This window comes from Choristoneura fumiferana, chromosome 2 (genome assembly GCF_025370935.1).
Source record: "Choristoneura fumiferana chromosome 2, NRCan_CFum_1, whole genome shotgun sequence".
Classification (NCBI taxonomy): Eukaryota; Metazoa; Arthropoda; class Insecta; order Lepidoptera; family Tortricidae; genus Choristoneura; species Choristoneura fumiferana.
The window spans coordinates 3079999-3101306 of NC_133473.1; the positions used below are offsets into that span (position 1 = coordinate 3079999).

Consider the following 21308-nt stretch of genomic DNA (forward strand, 5'->3'; position numbering starts at 1 on the left):
AGTAATTTAACCGACTTCGAATAAAAGAGGAGGAGGAATTTGTTTGTTTTTTTTTATCATGTTCACAACAACACAACAACGTACAAGTTCATAGTATTAGAATCACCTCCACGAACTACATAAAATACGTTCATTTGAGAAGCCATTGTTATACTTTGTAATCAATTTACAGGTGATATGGAAAACAACATTGACCATAGAAATGCTGATAATGACACCAATGAAAATATAAATAACGAAATTAATCATGATATTGAAAACTCTGACAGTGACCATGGTATTTTGAATGATGATAAAAATAGGAATAGCAATTGTGGTGGTTCAGAGTGTACAAACATAGGCGGCATTATAAATGATGTTGTCAGCGACGTATTTGACAACATACAAAATGCTATTTTAATGTGGATACCGAAATTTCAGAATTGGAAGGCTCAATTGTCAAGAAAACCACGGTCAAGAGTAAGTGTAACTACTTTGGTTTTGTGTGATTAAATTCTTTACAAAAAAAAACTAATAAAAATTAAACTGTTTATGATCTTATAGTTCATTGATAAATTATTTAAACTGTTTATTTCAATAAAAAAATCCATATTAACTTGATTTTACCTTAGCTTCTAATCTTAAATTAAAAAGATTTTTTGTGTTAAGGAGTCTCTAAAATTTGTTTGTGGAATGTGATAACAATTTAATAATTTTAACATTGCTAAATATACCGCGACAGGCTTGCACGCGACACCCGTTGGAACCCTGTCGCAGGGGCCCTGCGCTACTCTCATAAATAGTTATTTTTAAATAAAGGAAATGCTGAACACGACAGGGTTTCACCGAGCGCCACGAACGTCCTGTCAAAGTATGTATAGTAATTAAATTGTTGAGTATACAATTATTTAGTCATTTAGTTAGTCTGCCTTCTTATTTTGAACATGTGTCTTTTTAAAATATTTCTGGCTTGCTTACTCGCTCGACTTTTAATTAAGTTTAATAAATTGACTTGAAAATCAATGAAATGAAATACAATTACTGTGATAGAATTATACATGATAAAAGTAAGCAGACTTCGTTTAAACCAGCTTCCCCCTGATAACGATTTCCTCGATATTAAATAATAAATAAATAAATATCATGGGACACTTGACACCAATTGACCTAGTCCCAAACAAAGCAAAGCTTGTACTATGGATACTAGGCAACGGATAAACATACCAATGAACTAAAAGAATTTCCTTGCTCACCCGCGACGATAGCTAAGCTTATGCAAAATATGCATGTTCATGCAGTTCCTCCACCTCCACACTGTAACAACACACACAAATCACACAAACCCATCTATCACCACCACCATACTACACTGACGCGTTTCGAACTCAACCAGAGCTCATCTTCAGAGTGACACAACCGTACACCATGCTACCAGTTGTTAGACAGTTGGGTCTAACAAATTCTTTTTAGTTCATTGATATGGAGCTCCGCTAAGTAACGCCTGATTCAGTAAATTGGATAAACATACATTAGTTGTTAAGTTATTAATTCAACTTTTTGATTTTTAGGAATTCATGTCTCTACATGGTGAAAATTTTATTTCTAATGAAATAACAAACGACTATTCCTCGAATTCACCTGATGTGGTCGGACTTATTGCAGGTATAGTCGATCCCTTCTTAATTAGTTCACTTGATCTTAAATGATTACATCTCATCACCTCCATGGAGATTGTAAGTTGCATACGCCAGCATGATATTACATTCTGCATAGTAAACTTCATTCTTTTAGCATCACGTTTTTTTTAATGAAACTGAACTTTGGGTGCCCCTTATTTCGCATAACATTTATTGTCCTAATATGAATTCGCATAACAGATTTGGCATAACATAATTGTGTTTAACAAGCGAACTTGCATAATTTTAAAGAAGCATAACACTTATTTAGCATAATAATTAATCCGTATTATTGAAATATGCATAACGTTATTAACTATAACTTAAACTGTTATAAAATGAATACGCATAATTTTATCATGAGAGTGAATTAGCTTGTTCAGGGCAAAATCGACTCGGTTAGGTTAGGTTCAGAAGCCAAAGGTTGAATTGAGTAAATAAAACAATAATCATTTTACTTTTAGTAATAATTTTTCACTTAATGTACCACTATCAAATAAAATTTCCAATTTTATTAAAATAATCATTTAATGCTTATACTCTTTTATACTTATGCAAAGTTATGTTATGCTAATTAATTTTATGCCAACTTATTGTTATGCCAATCCACATTATGCGCACTTACATTATGCGTATTCATTTATGCGAATTAATAATTATGCGAAATAACGTTATGCCAATTTCAATTAAGACAATTAATTTATGCGAATTAATATAGACCCCTGAACTTTAATTATTTTCAGAAGGCAAACAAGCCGGTCTTCGTCAGTACCCATGGCTTGTACACTTTTTAATAAAACAACGCAGTATTTTGTACATCACGCAGTTATCGTGTGGCGGCTCTCTGATCAGCCCCCGCTTTGTCCTCACTGCAGCCCATTGTGTTAACTTTAAATACAACTCATACGACGAGTGAGTATTGTGATTATTTGTTAATAATACGATTGAATTTATTTAAAATAAAGTTTAATTCAGCCCGTCTACATAGCTATAATGCAGAAAATGCAGTTCAATAGACAACTTCATTCATTAGCACAAAACACAAGATTCTATTACTGTGAACAAGCCGTCAGTCCACTAGCTACCGAAAATGCAAAAGAAATAAAGTACTATTTGTTCATCAAATTAACAGACATAAATACCTCTCTTTAAATCTATGCTTTAGGTGCACTATTTGCCATCTTGTCATAACTAGCTATAGCATAGTTTATTTATATGTTGCCGTATACTCGTAGTTATCTGCCAATTTATATATTTTTTAGAATATATGTTCGTTTACTGTTATACATTTTTGTTTTATTGTTCTAATCTGCTGCCCTAAATTGTACCACCAGCTTTAATTCTAGTCCTTACTTTGTTGAAAAAGGTTTCATGGAAGAGATCGCTCTGAAGCGATAAGGCAGAATATTGCTTACCTTGTAACTTTCTCTTTATGAACATACTTATTTTCTGTATCGCTTGCTTTTGTAGTATACAATAAAGAGTAATTCTATTGTCTTTTATTGAAAGTCCAACACGGCTTTTTATTTCATTGTCGTTGTGACTGTAACTCTTCTGAAACTTTAAAATACTTTAAAGATAATATCTCCGTTGTTTGTAGGTTTTAAAATTTACATAAGCTTATTGAGTCATGCAATAAATCGGAAGTTTAACCTGTGTATATTCACGAGTCAGTTAGGTTACTTTTTTTTGCATAAAACTGACCATGATTGACCTGACTTACTGATTGACTTGATTGATTTCACCTGATGTAAAATATGACTGCAGCGTGATGAACTGCTGCAGAAATAGATTTACTAACAGCAACTGTATTTACAGCATTGACATCTACTTGGCTGAATATGACATTAGCACGTCCCCTGATTGTGTTGGAAACACTTGCATAGAAAACATGTTGATGCATCCTGAAAATATCATCATGCATGAAGCCTTTGAATCAAGCACGTTAGATAACGACATTGCTTTGATGCGTTTAAGAGGATCTGCTCCTTACACAGGTAAATAAATAAGAAAATATTTGAACATGAAACTACCGCGAGACTCGCTCACATTTAATGAAATAAAACCGGATAACTCACGTCTTAAATCAAGTTCAGCTCTTTGGTTCAGCTCGACATGTTTCGGGCCCTTCTACCCGAATAAGAAAATATTTTTTTGTTTTTGCATGCTGCATTTTTTGTAGGCTGTACCTACTTGTATTGTTTTTCATATTCGTATTTCAATGCAACAATAACTCAGTGGGTGAAATTCGATATTCAAGATTGAAGGATTACAAAAGTCAAATGGGATTGCTGCATCAATTGATAAAAATAATATAAATATTTCGTTCTTTGTGTTTCCTGTAGATATGACAAATTAACTTATTATTTAGGTAATTCCGTTTTTTGTTTTTAGAGTACATCCGGCCAATCTGCTTACCGCCTTTCAACATCGATGTACCTCAAAATGGGGGAACTCCTCTTGAAGTTGCTGGATGGGGCCATACTGGTCACGGAGCATCACCTATCAAACAGTCTGCTCAAATACAATTAGTGGCACAGAGGCAATGCTACCAATACTACAGCTATTTGACTCCTGGAAAGATCTGTGCGGTCGGTGGTACAGGACAGAATGTTTGTAGCGGTGACTCTGGTGGTCCCCTTATGATGGAGAAAGACGGAAGTTTCTATCTTGTTGGTATCATAAGCGGGATTTCGGTGTTCTCATCATGTGGAGATGCGGTGCCCGCCATTTACACGAATGTGTATACGCACTTAAATTGGATCCACAAGAACATGAGTTAATACTCTGTCTTAATAGTCATAGTCACCGATATAGACTAATTATGTGATTCAGGTTCAGTATGCAATATCCGTGCCTCAAGCTTTTAAAGTAATTAATACTTCATCATCATCATGTCAGCCGAAATACGTCCACTGCTGGACATAGACTTACGCCAAGGCTCTCCACTCAGACCGGTCTTGTGTTTTCCGCATCTTGTTGAAGGCCTACCGACAGCTCGTCACCCGGTCCACGGACGCCATTCGAGAACCTTCTGACCCCATCGGCCATCAGTCCTGCGAGCAATGTGCCCCGCCCACTGCCACTTCATGCATAATGCAGTAATACTAGCATACATTATATTAAGTTTTTAAAGTAAATATATATATTTACATACGTCTCTAGAATTTACCTATATACGCACGCTTAATTGTAATGACGAGTAACCACGGAAAAGGTTATTCTGAACCTAAAATATTCCTACTGTATACTTTACTAGCAACCCGCGACGGCTTTGCAAGGGCACAATTAAAAAAAAACAATCCAAAATCCATTTCCCAAAAACTACCTATACACACCCGAATCTGCCGGGCGCGTTTTTAAATTCGTAAATATTTTTGTAAAAAAAAAATTTTACTAGTATTTTTCTGCAATAAAGCTTGTTTTACAAAAAATACATTTTTTATTTCATATCTTTGTACATTTTGTTCCCATGAGACCGGAAGACATGTTGGTCCACCATCTACATTCCGGAATGTAAAAGGAATGCATATCATACGGAGTACCCAGTGCCCCGCAGTTAGTGGGTACGTTAACGACAGAGTATGTTTATTTGCTACCCCCCTACCCCTGTCATTCTGCTCTTGACTTCAGCACGTACCCCGCCTTGAGCTTGGGTAGTTTCGCCATCAAAAGCAGCCGATCACTTTTTTACTCTGTCGCATTAACAATCTTGCATTGTTTAGTACGTGGCTTTAAACGACAAAGTACGAAAGTGTACAAGCTACTTTTGATGCTGAGTGTTCCAGGTACATTGTCTGTTAAACAGCAGCAGTGCAGTGGCAGTTGGCTTGGCTACCCTTGAGGATTCGGAATTGAAGTTGATTTGGAACCCTCAGGGCCAACGCTAGCTGACGTGGTTTGCACGGAGCGGGTGGACGCTGAAATAGTACATTGTGTCTTCAGTCTGCAATCACGAACGAGAGTCTATTAGAAGCCCGAAGTCGAAGACTGAGGGCTTTAATGAGTCGATGTTTGTAATTCTATTACCGCCCGTGCGACATACAATGTTTTTCATCACATTTGCAAGTAAAATTTTATATTTGTTAAAGAAGAAATATAATTGTTCCAAATATTGGCGATACCTTAGGCTGTGCTCTTGGCAGCGTCGCCCTCAACCTCCCTCAGCATGCGCTGCAACTTGCGTGTGCATGTGGTCCATGTGGTCCTGCTGCTACGCCATGCGCAGCACCATCAGTACGGGCCCTGCCTCATTTACCGACCTTGGGCTTCATGACAAGAAAATTTGTACGCGCAATGACTCATTTACCGACCACGGGCTTCATGACAAGCACATTAAGCAATCAAGGTAGGTAAGTTCCTTATTTCTGTCCATTGTAAAGGTTGCCTGGAAGAGATCGCTCTGAAGCGATAAGGCCGCCTATTGCTAAAAAAAAAAAAACTATGTATATACTTGTGTTCTCTGTACTGTTTACTGTATTGGTGTGCAATAAAGAGTTATTGTATTGTATTGTAGCCTGCATGTTACGACACTGTTTACGAGCAAGTGTGATGAAAAATAGTATGAGCAGCTCTAACTGAACGCGTCGTGTGCGACGGATTTTACGTGTTACCTGCACCTAGGGTTACAATATCTCAGGATTCTGGCCGGACTTTGGAAAATTGGAAAACTAAAAATCAACTCTAGTCGTGTTAATTGCACAAATAAAATCAACCGAGATGACAATAATACCTATATAAATACTTAAAATAATTTTGACTTTTTTAATTGTAAATTATGTTTGAGAAAAAAATCTGAAATGGCGAGCTCAGAATTTTTTGACGGAAATCAGGCTTTTTCTCCGGATATTAGAACTTTTCATCTGGTAACCCTACCTACTCATGCACCCGCAGGCGTGCGCTCGTTCCGTGCACCAGCGCGAGGTATGTAATGCGACTCAAAGTAACAGGATTGGGTTGTCCTTTCGTTACAGCAGCAGGTATGCGTTAGCGACAGTGCATTCTTGTTACCCCCTGTTATACAAGTACTCTGTACTGCCAGGTCAGTCAACCAGTCATATGACCACAGCGTTAACGATATAGGTAATAAAACGATCGTGTAAAATTCCAAATCTTTATTCTTTTTTATGATAATTTATAATGAAAGAAATTATATCACATTTTTAATCTTATTTGTAATTACAATTAACTTGAAACAATTAAGAAGGGAATCTTGTAGTGGTTTCTACGAATAATGTTAAAACCAATGCGTCAGTTAAAATCTTTGATCGCAATTAAGTGATTCAAGCATTTTGAGAAGCGTTTATATTTATCATTAAAATTATGCTGTCTACAATTTCACTTATATTTGATTAAAATTAATACGGGACAACTTACTATTGATCGAGGTCCAGACTAATCAAAGTTGTACTAAGGGTACCAGGCAACAGATAAACATACATAAGCAGAGACACATAGTTAAATAAATATTTGGAACCCAAGACTTGACAACCAACATTCGTATTTTTCATAAATAATAACTGCCTGGACCGAGTATCGAACGTGAGACCTCAAGCTCTGTAGTCAGCTACTTTAGCTAGGTTATCTAGTTCTCTATCTAATTTTTGGGGCCGCTCGCCGACGCATTGGATAAGTAAATAGTTAAGCATAACCATGATTTTAATAATAGTAGTAGTAAGGAAAAAGAATAATAAATCGATTTGAATTATATGTGTACAAATAAAAAAATAGCAAATCAATTTCATAAACATAAAAAACAGCCGTTTGCGGCTCATCATTCGCAGTGTTTTTTAAAGCTATAAAATTATTTAAATATAAAACAATTTATACTTACATAAGAATTAGTATATAACTTAAACCTAACAATTAAACACAATCACAACCTATTTAGTATGTGTCTGAAGCAATAAGATGGTTCATGTATTCATATATCTGTTTTTCTGTATTGTATTTTATTGTTTTGTGTTGTAATGTATTGTATTATATTGCGTTGTGTTGTAATGTATAATTTATTAGAGTAGGTATTTGCAACAACCCGGAGAACTATTCCATCACAATAAATAAGAAGATATTCTTTTTTAAGGCCGCAAATCACCGTACCATCATTAGAAATCTATTCCAAGTATACTGCGTTTAAAACAACAGATAAAGAGGCAAACAATTAAATTTGTATAACGTTTTAAACTCGTGATTTTTACTCATATTCAAAATATCACGAATGGGACTTATCACGCTAACACAAACCCCAACCGGGAAGATGGATTTGCTTTCATCTTCGTGGAATCCTGTTATAAATAAGTGTCGGCGTCGGGATTAATGTTCGGAGGGACGATCGGACGTTGTTAGTGTTGTGTGTCGGTGTGATAGGGTGACAAATAAAAATGACCAAGTGCGGGTAGTTCGAAGGACTCGCGCTGCTAGGCAGACATGACACCCCACACTTCAGTCTACTCGTGACCACGGCCACTGTAATGTTGCCGAAACGTCGAGGTAAATATTACTCGTGTGTATTAGCGTGATAAGTCCCGTTCGTGGTATTTTGACTATGAAATAAATTTGTTTCTATTCTAATAATATACTTATTAATATTTTGTTATGAAAAGGGTCAGTGCGAAAGAAGGAATCGAAATTCGTGTCTTATTCAGCACTAACCCAATATTTTTGAAGTTATAAAAGAATCTCTTTTTCTTTCCAAATTGCTGTCCAGATGTCTGGTTATAAAAGGCAGGGATACGCAATTCATACACTTTTATACAGACGGGTTCTTCCCTTTGCTTTGGTTTTATTCAGCTGACGTAAGGCCATTTTCTATTACGAAGAGCTCAGTTTATTAAACCAAACATCAAATTTTAAATAAAAGAAAGTATAAAATTTAATGTATTAGGTCATAAGGAACAAAAATTAGATAAAAGTAGTGATGTAATTAAATTTGACGATATCCGTGAAAATATCGCAAAATGGCGTTATAATAAAAAAGATAACTGAAATTATATCATTGACGATTTTATGTATTTAATATATAGCATTACTGATACGTTAAAATCGTTATATCCATTAGCAGCTATAGTAAAAGGAAGATAAAGTTCTAAAAAAAGTAATAAAAATTATTGTTCCATTCAAGTCGCAAAAAAGTAAAAAATCTGGACATTAAATTATTTTTTCCCGGGGTTATTATTAGTGAGGGTTTCTACGACAGGCCCTAAACTGCGAAGTGCAAAACTCGAACTTCGTATGTTGCCGTCCCGCTGACGTTTATTTAATTTGAAACGCGAGTGAAAGGGACGGTACGATACGAATTTCGATTTTCGAGTTTCGTAGTAGCCCCTCAGGCTAGTTGGCGCTAATATTGTGAAGTCAGTTTGACAACTTTGATATATATATGTGTCACGTTTGTGAAAATTAGCCAATCGCAAGCAAAATTGTAACGTCAAACAAACCTCATGATACTTAAGTACGCCATCTATCGATTATCAAGTAACTTTTCAGTATAAATAAATTACAAATTTATGAATTAATGGTCAAAATAGGGTTAAAAAATGTACTTACTATTTAGTTAATATTTTGTTCAATTTCAATATTGAAGCCAAATTGCACATGATTTTTCAAATTCAAATAATGGTTACGTATATTATTAAACCAATTTATAAGTAGGCACGGATAATTTATACAAATAATAAACATACATAGTCATTACAATAATAATAATATAACATAAGGTCAAAGAATTTTACTAGAGTCATTTTAATAGCATTCTATTGTCAACTATAAAGGTTTCGGAGGTTCACACACATAAACATTATGTGAAAACGTTAATTTCTTTCGTCCTTGATAAAAAAATAACTCAGGCCATTATTGTGAGGAAGTTCATATACTATTACTTTGCTACTTCATCTCCTATTATAAATATAAATATAATGTAAAGCCTTCATCGTCCGCGAGTGTCAAATCTCACAAGTGTTCAATAATGAACATAAAAATTGTACGTTTTCTTAAAAATAATAATATCACTTATACTTAATCGTAAAGACTGCTTAAATTTATAGGGGGTATAATTTCCGGAGGTTTACTTGCAGGCAGGATAATGAAGTCACGTGACTTGACGTTGGTCACGGATGTTGGTCATGCGTTGACGACTACATGACCATCAGCACTGGGATTGTACAGAGGTGCTCGTTTGCGGAGGCGAATATGAAGATTAAGAACTGGCGACTCCGTGGAAGCGGAGGTTAACGAAGGCGGAAGTTAAATTAGAAGTAGAAAAATATAAATTTTTGATTTTAATAAAAGTGAGAAAGTCAAAAATGCTATTTCGGATAGGTATAGTACTATTTTTACTAGAACTAGGAATCACTGATAATCTAGATTCAGAAGGCTAAATAGGCTATATTTTACAAACAACCTGTTGTGTGATTTTGTCATGATCCAAATTATTTCTTAGCTTGAGTTTATACTAAGTTAAGAGTACTTAAACCATAAGCAAATGTTTAACCTGCCGTTATATCAAATGGATTTAATAACTGAGATCTTATTGTCTAACGCATTTGGAATCACAATCGTTTTCACTTATTGCTGTCACTTGGTTTAGGCTGAGGGTAGAAAGAGAAGGTGAGTGCGATCGTAAGCGTCCGCGTTTTCCACAATACCACCACTACATTGATTATGGTTATAACTTACTGCAACTTACGCTTAGAGTAATATTACTTAAGCTTTCGTAAGACATTCTCATGAATCATAAAACTATAAAGTTAAAGGGTTCAACTCATCATTATAACATTTCTTAGTTCTCTGTTCCACTACAATCCCAGTGAGAATACCTGACTCCGTTTGTCTGCGAGCGAATATATCAAGTTACGATAGTCTGCCAAGAGTCCAAGACAGTGCTAAATCCGACGAATTCGCACTCAAAATCCGTTTAAAGAACTGTACGACTGAAAGTTTAATAGCTCAGAGTTGAGGGTGAACATAGTAGTTTATGAGCATAGCGCCAAACTGCTAATACCGTCGAGGATTTAAATTTATATAGAGACGTTACGTCGATTACGACTAATAACCTTGATTGAACACTGTATGGTACAGATCTTCAACATAAAATCGAAATTGGTTTCGTGGATTACCTCGATATTAGTGTGGCTAAACAAGTAGGAAGCTGTGAAGAAGAAAACATACTTTTTACATCATGCATCTGGTCGGTTCATCACTTTACTAAAACATGTAATAATGATGTAGAGAACTCGACATCAGCAAAAGGTTGTAAAGTTCTAGATAAGCGCAGACAGTTAAACTGCAATATCAATTAAAATAGTCCTATAAAGTAAATGTTTCATTAAAACTAGTTGGTACATCAGTCGCGTTCATTTGTAATGTACTCATTCCGTATTTAGAGATCATATTGCTGATGGAGACGAATGAACCGGCGAATAAGGCCACAAGGGACAGCAGGGCGATGAAGATATTCTTCCAAAGGATCCAGTTAAATCTACCAAGTCCTCGGTCCCAGTTGTGAACGGTGTCAACGATAGCAGGAGTGAGGAGGCCGAGGCTGGAGAGGAAGATGGCACCACAAAGGCTGATGAATAGCTCCAAGTTCGGGAAGGCTGCAGCAAGGGCGACTGCAAATAAGATATAAGGTATAAAATTCATTCGACTAATACTACATATTAATGCGAAAGTGGTGTTAATGCGTGTGTTTGTATTAATTTAATTTAGCTGGACAGCTTCGGATAATATTTGGTTTGGTATAGCTGGGTAGAATAGCTTATTGACTCTTTTTTATCTCTATATTCTTTGGCAATATCCTTGTGAAATCCCAAAGTCTTAAATTGTTCCAGTGCACATCTTCCGGCTGATGATGATGACAAATTATAGAACCCTCTGATTCTATGTTCGTTTGTGCTTGACTTGATATTTCAATCAAAAGTCTCCATTGTGAAGTCCAGAACAATAAAAAAGCTGGCATTAGCATAGATTTATTCAAACAAGATCGCAACTGGCCCATTATTAAACCTTACACGAGAAACAATTTTGGGGGGTTACTAAAAATAATCTCAAGGAAATTTTTGAAATAAGCCCCAATTGTGAAACCCGGTTTTGAAAACGTAAACAAGCTTTGTTATTTTGTCCGAAGGGCGTTAGGTACAGCCGCCATCATATATTCAGGAGCGGCCAAGGTTTCAAAAATATAGGAACATGCACTCTATTATTAAGGTATTGGAGTTCATGTTTCGATATTTTTGATCACCTTGGCAGATCCGAAATATCTGATATCGACTGTACAAGGACGATTCGGCACACAAGGCTTCTTTGTCCTTCATTAATGTGATGTTCATTGGTGTGATTTGTGTGTGCGATGTTTTGTGTACAGAAAGATAAATCGACGGTATTCATACACTAAATACTTAAATACTTTTAAAGGCCTAATATGACTCTTCTCTCAGTTGAGACTAGTTTATGAATTACAGTTCCATAATTATGAACATACTTTTATTAGTTTATTGTTATATAAGTATGTTTGTATTATGTACTATGTATCTACATAATGGAATCTTTGAACTTGATCTTTATCCCCTTCATAACGTCGAATTAATTTGGTACTTATTAATCATCATCATCATCATCCCAGCCTATATACGTCCCACTGCTGGGCACAGGCCTAATCTCATACAAGAGGGCTGGCCATAGTTCCCATGCGGGCCCAGTGCGGATTGGGAATTTCACACACACCATTGAATTGCTTCGCAGATTTGTGCAGGTTTCCTCACGATGTTTTCTTCACCGCAAAGCTCGTGGTAAATTTCAATGTAATTCGCACATGAATTTCGAAAAACTCAGAGGTGCGAGCCGGGGAACCCACGACCCTCTGCTTGAGAGGCGATAGGTCAAACCACTAGGCCACCACGGCTTTTTACTTATTAATGACCGATGACAATGCAATTAGAAATGATAGTAGAGCTGAATTTCATTGCATTGGAATTTCAAGACAAAACAATGTAACCTAGCCATGTTTGGGCTTGTTGGAATTGCTGTAGGCACAGTTCAAGAATGGTATCCAGGGATCTGATGATGAACATTTATACAGGTCTACCATGGAAGTTATTATTTTTGTGACACCCTGCAAGGGCATAGCAACATAACATAACATAAATTTTCTAGGACTAGGGCTTCATATTATTATTACACAAATTCTAAGCGCCCATTTAAGCATTTCGTATAACACTATATAGCTGAATTATTCATTTCATGTCAATATTAGGTTAAATGTGTACTTGAGTGTACTTGTTGACTTTAATTTTTATTGACTGTCACTGTTTGTTTTGCGTGTTACTTATTCCTGTCAAATCGCCAGGCAATCTTATTAGATATTACTAAGGGGCTGTTTCACCATCCATTGATTAGCGTTAACCGACGGTTAAATGTGATGCCGTCTCCGTCTATTCGAACAAAACAAATAGAGACGGCATCACACCTAACCGCCAGTTAACACTAATCAATGGATGGTGAAACAGCCCCTAAAATTAGTCAAAATTCAACTTGCAAGATTTGACCTCGACAAGCAAACCTTGCCAGCTACACAAAAGCTTATAATGCACAACACTGCGAATATCATCAATATAAACGTGTATTTTTCCATTGAAATTTCCCAATCTCTACTTATATAATACTAGCTTTTGCCCGCGACTTCGTCCGCGTGGAATAGTAACTTTGGAAAGTATTTAATTTATTTAGGGTACCTATTCTATTCATCTCATAATCACGTGCCGAAATGGCAAGTTTAATAAAGAATCATCGATTTATCTTCGATAATGACCTTCAATATTAACTTTCATCCCCTATTTCAACCCCTTAAAGCCTCTTTTTCGCGATAAAAGATAGCCTATGTTCTTTCCCAAGGTCTATTCTATCTCTGTACCAAATTTCATCCAAATCGGTTCAGTGGTTTCGGCGTGAAAGCGTAACAGACAGACAGACAGACAGATAGACAGACAGAGTTACTTTCGCATTTATAATATTAATAAGTAAATAAGTATATAAGTTATAAGTATATAAGTATGGATTATAAATGCGAAAGCAACTCTGTATGTCTGTCTGTTACGCTTTCACGTCGAAACACTGAACTGATTTTTATGAAATTTGGTATATAGGTAGTATGAGCCCCAAGGATCAACATAGGATTACCTTTTTTCCGGTAGAGGGCGCCACCGCGCGATAACCTAGATCCGCGCAGACGAAGTCACGGGCATAAGCTAGTTTTTTTTATAAAACAAGCGGCTGAAAGAGCAAAGCTTACTGGAAAAATATTATAAATGATAATGTTTTTACCTGAGCTGACAACAGCAATAGTCCGGATGGAGATTTGCGTGATTTCGTGGTATCTCACAGATATTTTGTCATGTATTTGACGCCAGATCATCTCCATTGGAACGTAGAACTGAAGGCTGTAGGTGAAGAGGATGGCTAGAGCCATAAGTATCTTGGCAGTTTGTGCCAGACTGAAAAAAAAATACATAGGGTAAATGATCTAGTATTAATTAGTAGACGACAACTTACTGTTACCTCTTTTTCTAATGAAGTAATGACATGCAAAAATTATGGGATAGCTTCCAGCACACGGGTGTCTTACTTTGATATGCTTAAATTTATATATAGCTACTAGCCGTATGCCCTGGCTTCGCACCTAACAATCTACCCTGCAAGCTTTTTATGTTTCATTCACACACTCAGTTTTTGTATGGCATTTTTTTACTCCTTAATTTTTTTTCATTTTCTTTCTGTTTTCATAAAAGTAACCACAGTTTATGGTTAACGTCCGAGTGCTGGCCATTATCCCAGTAGTTGTCATCTTAAATTGTATGTAATCAGCAGAGGTTTCAACGTCAACAGCTTGTTATAATTTAGAGAGCGGATTTGAAGTAGCGATTGCAAGTTTAATATGGATAAGACTAGTACAATTTTTTTTTTATAAAAAAGGTGCGTAATATATATGATCTATTATATTTGAGCTGTGTAAAATTCCTTTAATTTGTTTGTGTACCTGGGCGACCGAGCTTTGATCGGGCTAAAACTCGTTAATAAGCGCTTTTCCAGAGATAAGACCAAGCTAGGTCGATTTGTGATTCCCGAAAACCCTACATACTAAATTTTAATTTTCAATCTGATTATGCTTGTATATTTACATAATCAGATTGAAAATTGAAATTTGATATGTAGGGTTTTCGGGGATCACAAATCGATCTAGCTTGGTCTAATTGCTCATTTAAAGGTATTAGATAAAATATTTTTCTTTACATATAGTTTGTTGCAAGAATAAAATTTATTGAATTTAATTATATATAAGATTGCATTGTATAAGTAATAAGATAACTGTAAGACCAATAAACAACATGATGTCTAATAAATAAATCTATCTATCTATCTAACCAATCGCATTAGTCATATCCATATTAAACTTGTAATCGCTACTTCAAATCCGCTCTGTAGATATTTTAGGGTACCTGTGCTCGACAGAGCATTAGGGTATTTATAGCTTACACCCGCTAGAAAATATGTCTGATATAATTAACTTCAATCATTCAAAACTTACATTTCATCTTGCGGCAAGTTAAGTGTCACACTGCCTCTGACGTCATCGCCATATTTAATGTAGCCAAAGAAACCAACAGTGCCGTAGAGAGAGATGACAATGGTCATGGCAACATTCAGTACCCCTGGGCAGCCGAGAAACTGCTGAGGTTTCGCCATTTCATTCTCAACTGGCATAACCACGCCAATGCCCTCCATTGCAAATATCACTGTGCTGGAAAGAGACGGATAAATTATAAATACAAAGATGGTTTTGAAAGTCCAAGTGTAAAAACTGAGCATGTAAAGAAAAACGTTTGTTTCACTAGAACACGTCAAAATACAAAATGTTTGAAAAAAATGGACGTTATGAATAATGATAATTTAAAATAATGTTTTTGGCGAGACTATTTGGCAATTTTTTTGTTTGTGTAATCTGAAGATTGGTCAAGTTAATGCCAATTTCTGAGAAAATCGTAATCTTTCGAACGATCAATATGACAATGTATTTTATCTATTATTATTTTCAAGCTTCATGTCATTTGTTACATTCTGTCTGACTGTTCGTCTGTTACAGCAATTTTGTTTCTAATCTACTGGACCGATTAAGTTACAATTTGGCCTATTTTTGAATTCATGTAAGTAACTGAAGTATTTTTGATACGTCGGTAGAATCATTAGCAAATCTTATTGTAATGTTATTCAGAACGTCAACGGCATTTTCTAATTTAGAATGTCTGAGGCAGTTTTCAAAGGTTGATAACCCTTGCTATCAAGATTCTCCAAGATGCCCTGGAATCCCTTTTCCAGAGTAGTTCCATCTTAATAATGATGATCGTTGAACAGCATTAACTTAGCGGAAGTCCAATAACCAAGCTTAAAAGGTCATAGAACTCGGGATTCTCTTATTGATTTATGAAACTTAAAGCGAGTTTGACGAAATGAGTAATTAATTATTTAAGTACTTTCCATCTTATTTCTGCAAATTAAGTTGTAAAGTTACAATGTAATGGTACTTGGCTTTTGGCAATTACCATCAAACCAGTTATTAGGACCTTTACCTATTTTATTTTCGTCCACCGCAATAAGCGTATAAACTACACTTATCGAAAAGGCATTCCGCTCGATTACATAAACCCCCTTATTCATAAAACTTAACAAGCCTATGTTAACTAACAAATACTTTGTCCCTTTCTAACAAATACAAATGTCGAAGTGACTCTAACTAAAATATGAATGATTTTAACTAAAATAGGTTTGATGGTCGTTTATGAATAAGGGGGTTAGTGTTTATTTTTTTTTGATACTTTGGATATTTCAAATTTATTTGCTTGAATTTTTCATTAAGCGTTTTATTTGATATTTTTTTGTCAGAAATGTTATGAATCTAAAATACCCTAACCCACTACATTAAAAAATATGACTTCATAGGAAATCGCGAATACCACACGGTGTCATAATTTTTATAGCAATTAATGTAGTTTTAGCTAATGAAATTATTATAATTGAAATTATAGGAAACAAAGCACTTGATCAAGTACAAAATTTTTGCCTTTTCTGCCTGAACCCATCTCGTTATTGACAACCATTAGAACGTATGGCATCCCAATTATGAACCAGTTTTGTTTTTATAATTTTGACTATGGAAGTCTAAAAAGATTTTTATTTTCTTACCTTATAAACAGAGGCCATTGAGTCACCGGAGCAACTACTATCCTCTCTTTAGGGTTAGGTAGCCGTCGAAGATATAGTACATCGTGATGGCGAAACAAATGACGAGCAGAACGTTGGCTATGGCAGAAAAAGGCACCAGCCATTTCAGGTTCCTTATTTGACAGATAAGGACGAGTGGGACCAGAGTCAGAGCGCAGTAGGTCTCAACTGAGAGCTTGTAGTCTGGCATATATTGGTCTAAGACCTGGAAAAAATTAATGACAATATAAATAACCAAAACAAAACTATTAAAAGAAACAGTTGTTGTGGATCCGCGGTCTCCATTCAAAGACTTTTCAGCCATCTGTTCTTGACCGCGGATCTCTGCTGCTGGATGCTCTAGTTAACCCGTAAATTGAGCCTATGCCCAACAGTGGACGTCAGACGACCGAAATAACGATGATGATGATGACGATGATGAATTCTTGTAGTAATGATTTCGATGAAATTGGCTACGTGGACTAACATTCAATCTAGCTTGAGAGAAGGAGGAATAAGAGCGCTGGAACTTTAGTTCCCACACAAGCCAAGCTTAAATCAGGAACCCATCAGCATAGTTATGGTTTAAGAATTTTTATTTTCTCACAAGAAAACAAACATTCACTGACAGAGAAGACGCCAATTCTAAAAAATGGTTTGGAAAACAGTGCGTATCTTAGTGTACGAGTATATATGCAAGTAGGTTTATTACGTTAATTTAACAATTTTAACAATTTGAATTACTTATCTTATATTACTAACTTATATTACTTTTTCAAGGTAGTTTTAATAGTGCATTAGAAGATTATTAAGATAAGTTTTAGCTGCCGATCCCCAAATTTAAATTAAGTATTCTACAAGGTGGGCCCTGTAACAGGAGCAAAAAATTAAGCCACAGCTTCCACTCTTCATCTTGAGCTAGTTTATTTCTACAACTTTTGAAAATAATTTCTATCGTGATTTTTATTATAGTTTAGTTTAATTAGACAAGCAATGTATTGCAAAATCCGTATTTTTTTTACGTGACTGGCAATATTATTTAGGCTATTGGATGCCGTACATTGAAAGTACCATTTAATTTTATTAGAATAATCATAATGAAGAAATTACTTAATTTTTGAAAGTTGCAGAACTAAAGTAGCTCCATTTGAGTAGCAAAACCTGTGTTTCAATTTTTTGCTCCTGTTACAGGGCCCACTCGGTATGTGTGATTTTACTAGGCTGTTATAAATATTATAACGTACCCTCATTGGTACCTATTTTAGGGGATAGAATTTCTGAATACTCTATAATGAATCTCATGTACAAACCTAATTATGGTATAGTGAACTGTAACATGCTTATGTACAAATAAATTATTATTTTTATTATATTATTATTGGTAGGCATCGAGCTATGCCTCGCAACGCACCTGTTAACGATGTCAGTTTGGTTCGGATTTTTGATATATGTGGTTTCCATGAGAAGGTACTATCAAGAATCAGACCCAAATATTTCACCTTGGTCACTCTATATACTCATAGGCTCAACGTTTATGGTTAATTGATTAAAGTCACCAATGTTTTTGTTTTTTGCAGCATAAATTATATAGTTTGTTTTAGTTATGTTTATTGTAAGTAAATTAGACTTCATCCGAGTGTCTAAATTGTTTAAATCACGTTGAGCCTTAGAAATCATTGCATCGATTGACTGACCAAAATAAAATAAGCTGGTATCATCGGTATCATGTATACTATTAATAAATGTTTAACATGAAACTACCGTGAGACTCACTCATATTAAATGACATTGTAACGGATAGCTCACGTCTTAAATCGAGTTAAGCTCGACATGTTTCGGGCTATTTTGTAGCCCTTCTTCACAAGAGCACGTGATTCGGCGGCTGCCACAACACGCGCACTACGCGCCACCGCTCTGCTCGCGCGACTGTCCGACGAAACTAACACCGGTGCACAACTACCCGCATTTTTATCGTCATTTTTTATTGTTAATGTCTAATGTAGGGTACCACACAACACTAACAACATCGCTCCGTAAAGGCACGTTCACACCAACCGATGACGCAGCACCAGTATGTAATACTGTTTTCCAACTGGGGGGTACCGACCAGCCACAATCCCGGTTAAAATTCGGATGACGACTAATCTCAATGGCTTCACGCACTTTCCGCGGAATGAAAAACTTTTCTTTCCGTACAGACACCTTATCGATCAAATCTGATGTAATGCATCGAATCCGAGTCCATTGAGTGCTCGGCCACATCAGATCCCCTGTCGTCCTGTTTCCTCATACTGTCGAGCTAAACTCGATTTAAGACGTGAGTTATCCGTTAGAATATCATTTACCTATTAATAAAGATTTTAAAAAAGCAACGTAAAGCATAGTAAGTTGAAATAAATTCCAACCCCTCTTTACATTTCTTATTTAGAAAGCGTTCATTATTACTTTACTTTGTTCTGTTGGAATAACTTAAAACGTATTTACAAATGTTCTATAATGTCCTGAGTTCTAATAATGGCTATTTATCTTGCTGCAAGCCAACACAGTCTGAGCCGAAGTTTTACAATGAATGGGAGATTATTTTAACTGTGTACTTATGTTTACACCTTCCTGGGTCATTAGCGAGAAGCCCGACTGTCCCATCTTGAGGCACTGGGTACGAGCACATGTGCTTGTGCCAGGTGTTCCTCAGGGTGGCAGATTTTTAAATTAAAAATTATAATTACTAACATAGCTTTTAAGTGATCAATGTACCTACTAACGCTTATATGGACTCTGTCTGCAATAAACTGATTTTATTTTATTTATTTAAACTAGCTTTTAGACGCGGCTTCGCTCGCGTGAACCATAAACATTTCAAAGAAGCAAGCTATTAAGCAAGTATGCAAGTGAGCATGTAAGCAAGCATGCATGCAAGCATGCAAGCAAGCATGTAAGCAAGCATGCAAGCAAGCCTGCAAGCAAGAATGCAAGCAAGCATGCAAGCAAGAATGCAAGCAAGCATGCAAACAGCAGATCAAGCAAACATACTCCCAAAGGTGCAAGCAAGCATGCAGGTTATTTAGTTTAAATAGTTATCACTTCGCACGTGTAAATCATTAGATATAGCGGTTGAATTTACATTCTGGGATTTTACAAAATTCCCGTGGTAATTCCCGAAAATAACATCGTGGTTTTTCATTCACGTTGCATTAAAATATTAAAAACAACCATCCCATTCATTAAGTACTCTAAGCTCAGCGGTTGTAATTTCGAGATTATATCCTTATCCCGTGGGAATATCGGGATAAAAAGTAGCCTATATTTTATTCCAGATATCCAGCTATACCAAATTTCATCCAAATGTCTCCAGCCGTTTCAGTGTGAAAGAGTAACCAACATTCTCACTCACTCACAAACTTTCGCATTTATAATATTAGTAGGATTAAAAGTGCTTACCTCTTTGAAATTTTCTGCAATGAAGACTATATACACACACAAAGCTGCTAAGTACGTCGTTGTTAGTGCATAGTCCACGAAAGTCCTGAAATAAAGAGAATACACTGTTTTTTACTGTTGGAAAAATAAAAAAATAGTTACCGCCTATAATAATCATCATCATCATCAGCCAGAAGACGTCCACTCAACTCTCACGATCTCGTCAGTCCACCTGGTAGGAGGCTTGCCAACGCTTCGGTTCGTGGTCGCCACTCGAGGACTTTTCTTCCCCAACGGTTATCTGTTCTTCGAGCGATATGGCCCGCCCATTGCCACTTCAACTTGCATATTTTTCTAGCTACATAACCATCATGTGTCATTTGAATCATCGTAGAACAAACAGAATATAAGAATAGTTTAGTAGTATAGTAGAGGCAAAAATGGGGCTATTTGTAGTTCTTTTTCATAAGCATCATGTAAGTTTATTATCTTTTCCCATATCTATTTTTTTACATGTGTATCACTAACAACGATAAACGAACAATCTTGCTTGGCATTAATTGATAATGTTCAAATAATATCGATACGATATATCTATATTAATAATTTCGTCCAGGGGTACGGTAGACTCGAACAAAATGCACATCAAATTGAAGAGCGTAAAAAATTAGTCGATCCGAGTCGACAACATATATCCGCAAAATTCGGATTATGGAGAATTTCGTTAAATTCTAATGGCACTGACAAACAAACCGCAGTCGCCATCTTGGGTAGTTAATAAACGTTCCGTTTCATACTAGCTAGCTCTTAGATACGGCTCGCCTTCAACACATCGCGTGCGTCAGGCCAAAAAAGTATCCATTACAAAGAACTGTGACTCATGTGACTGTGTAAAACGAAACGTCTTGCCGGAAAACTTGAATGGATCTTATCAAAACTCAAAACTATCACCAACTACCTTCAACTATAACTATCTTCAGTTGTTGACGT

The 21308-nt window shown here is 35.8% G+C and overlaps 1 protein-coding gene and 1 pseudogene across 1 annotated transcript; one reads left to right on the plus strand and one right to left on the minus strand.

Moving 5' to 3' along the window:
• Window positions 1-178: 178 nt before the first annotated feature.
• On the plus strand, window positions 179-4973 carry LOC141445443 (CLIP domain-containing serine protease B8-like). The gene is made up of 5 exons (XM_074111287.1): window positions 179-459; window positions 1548-1641; window positions 2399-2567; window positions 3474-3652; window positions 4050-4973. The coding sequence occupies exons 1-5, from the start codon at window positions 400-402 to the stop codon at window positions 4436-4438; spliced, it is 891 nt and encodes a 296-aa protein (XP_073967388.1). The 5' UTR covers window positions 179-399; the 3' UTR covers window positions 4439-4973.
• A 1781-nt stretch (window positions 4974-6754) lies between these two features.
• Window positions 6755-21308, minus strand: part of LOC141445657 (proton-coupled amino acid transporter-like protein pathetic) — an 83529-nt pseudogene continuing 68975 nt past the window's right edge.

Coding starts and splice junctions, on each gene's coding strand:
- LOC141445443 (XM_074111287.1), top strand. CDS start 400: ATGTGGATACCGAAATTTCAGAATTGGAAGGCTCAATTGTCAAGAAAA. Junction 1,642..2,398: donor TGTGGTCGGACTTATTGCAG/GTATAGTCGATC, acceptor AATTATTTTCAG/AAGGCAAACAAGCCGGTCTT. Junction 2,568..3,473: donor AAATACAACTCATACGACGA/GTGAGTATTGTG, acceptor CTGTATTTACAG/CATTGACATCTACTTGGCTG.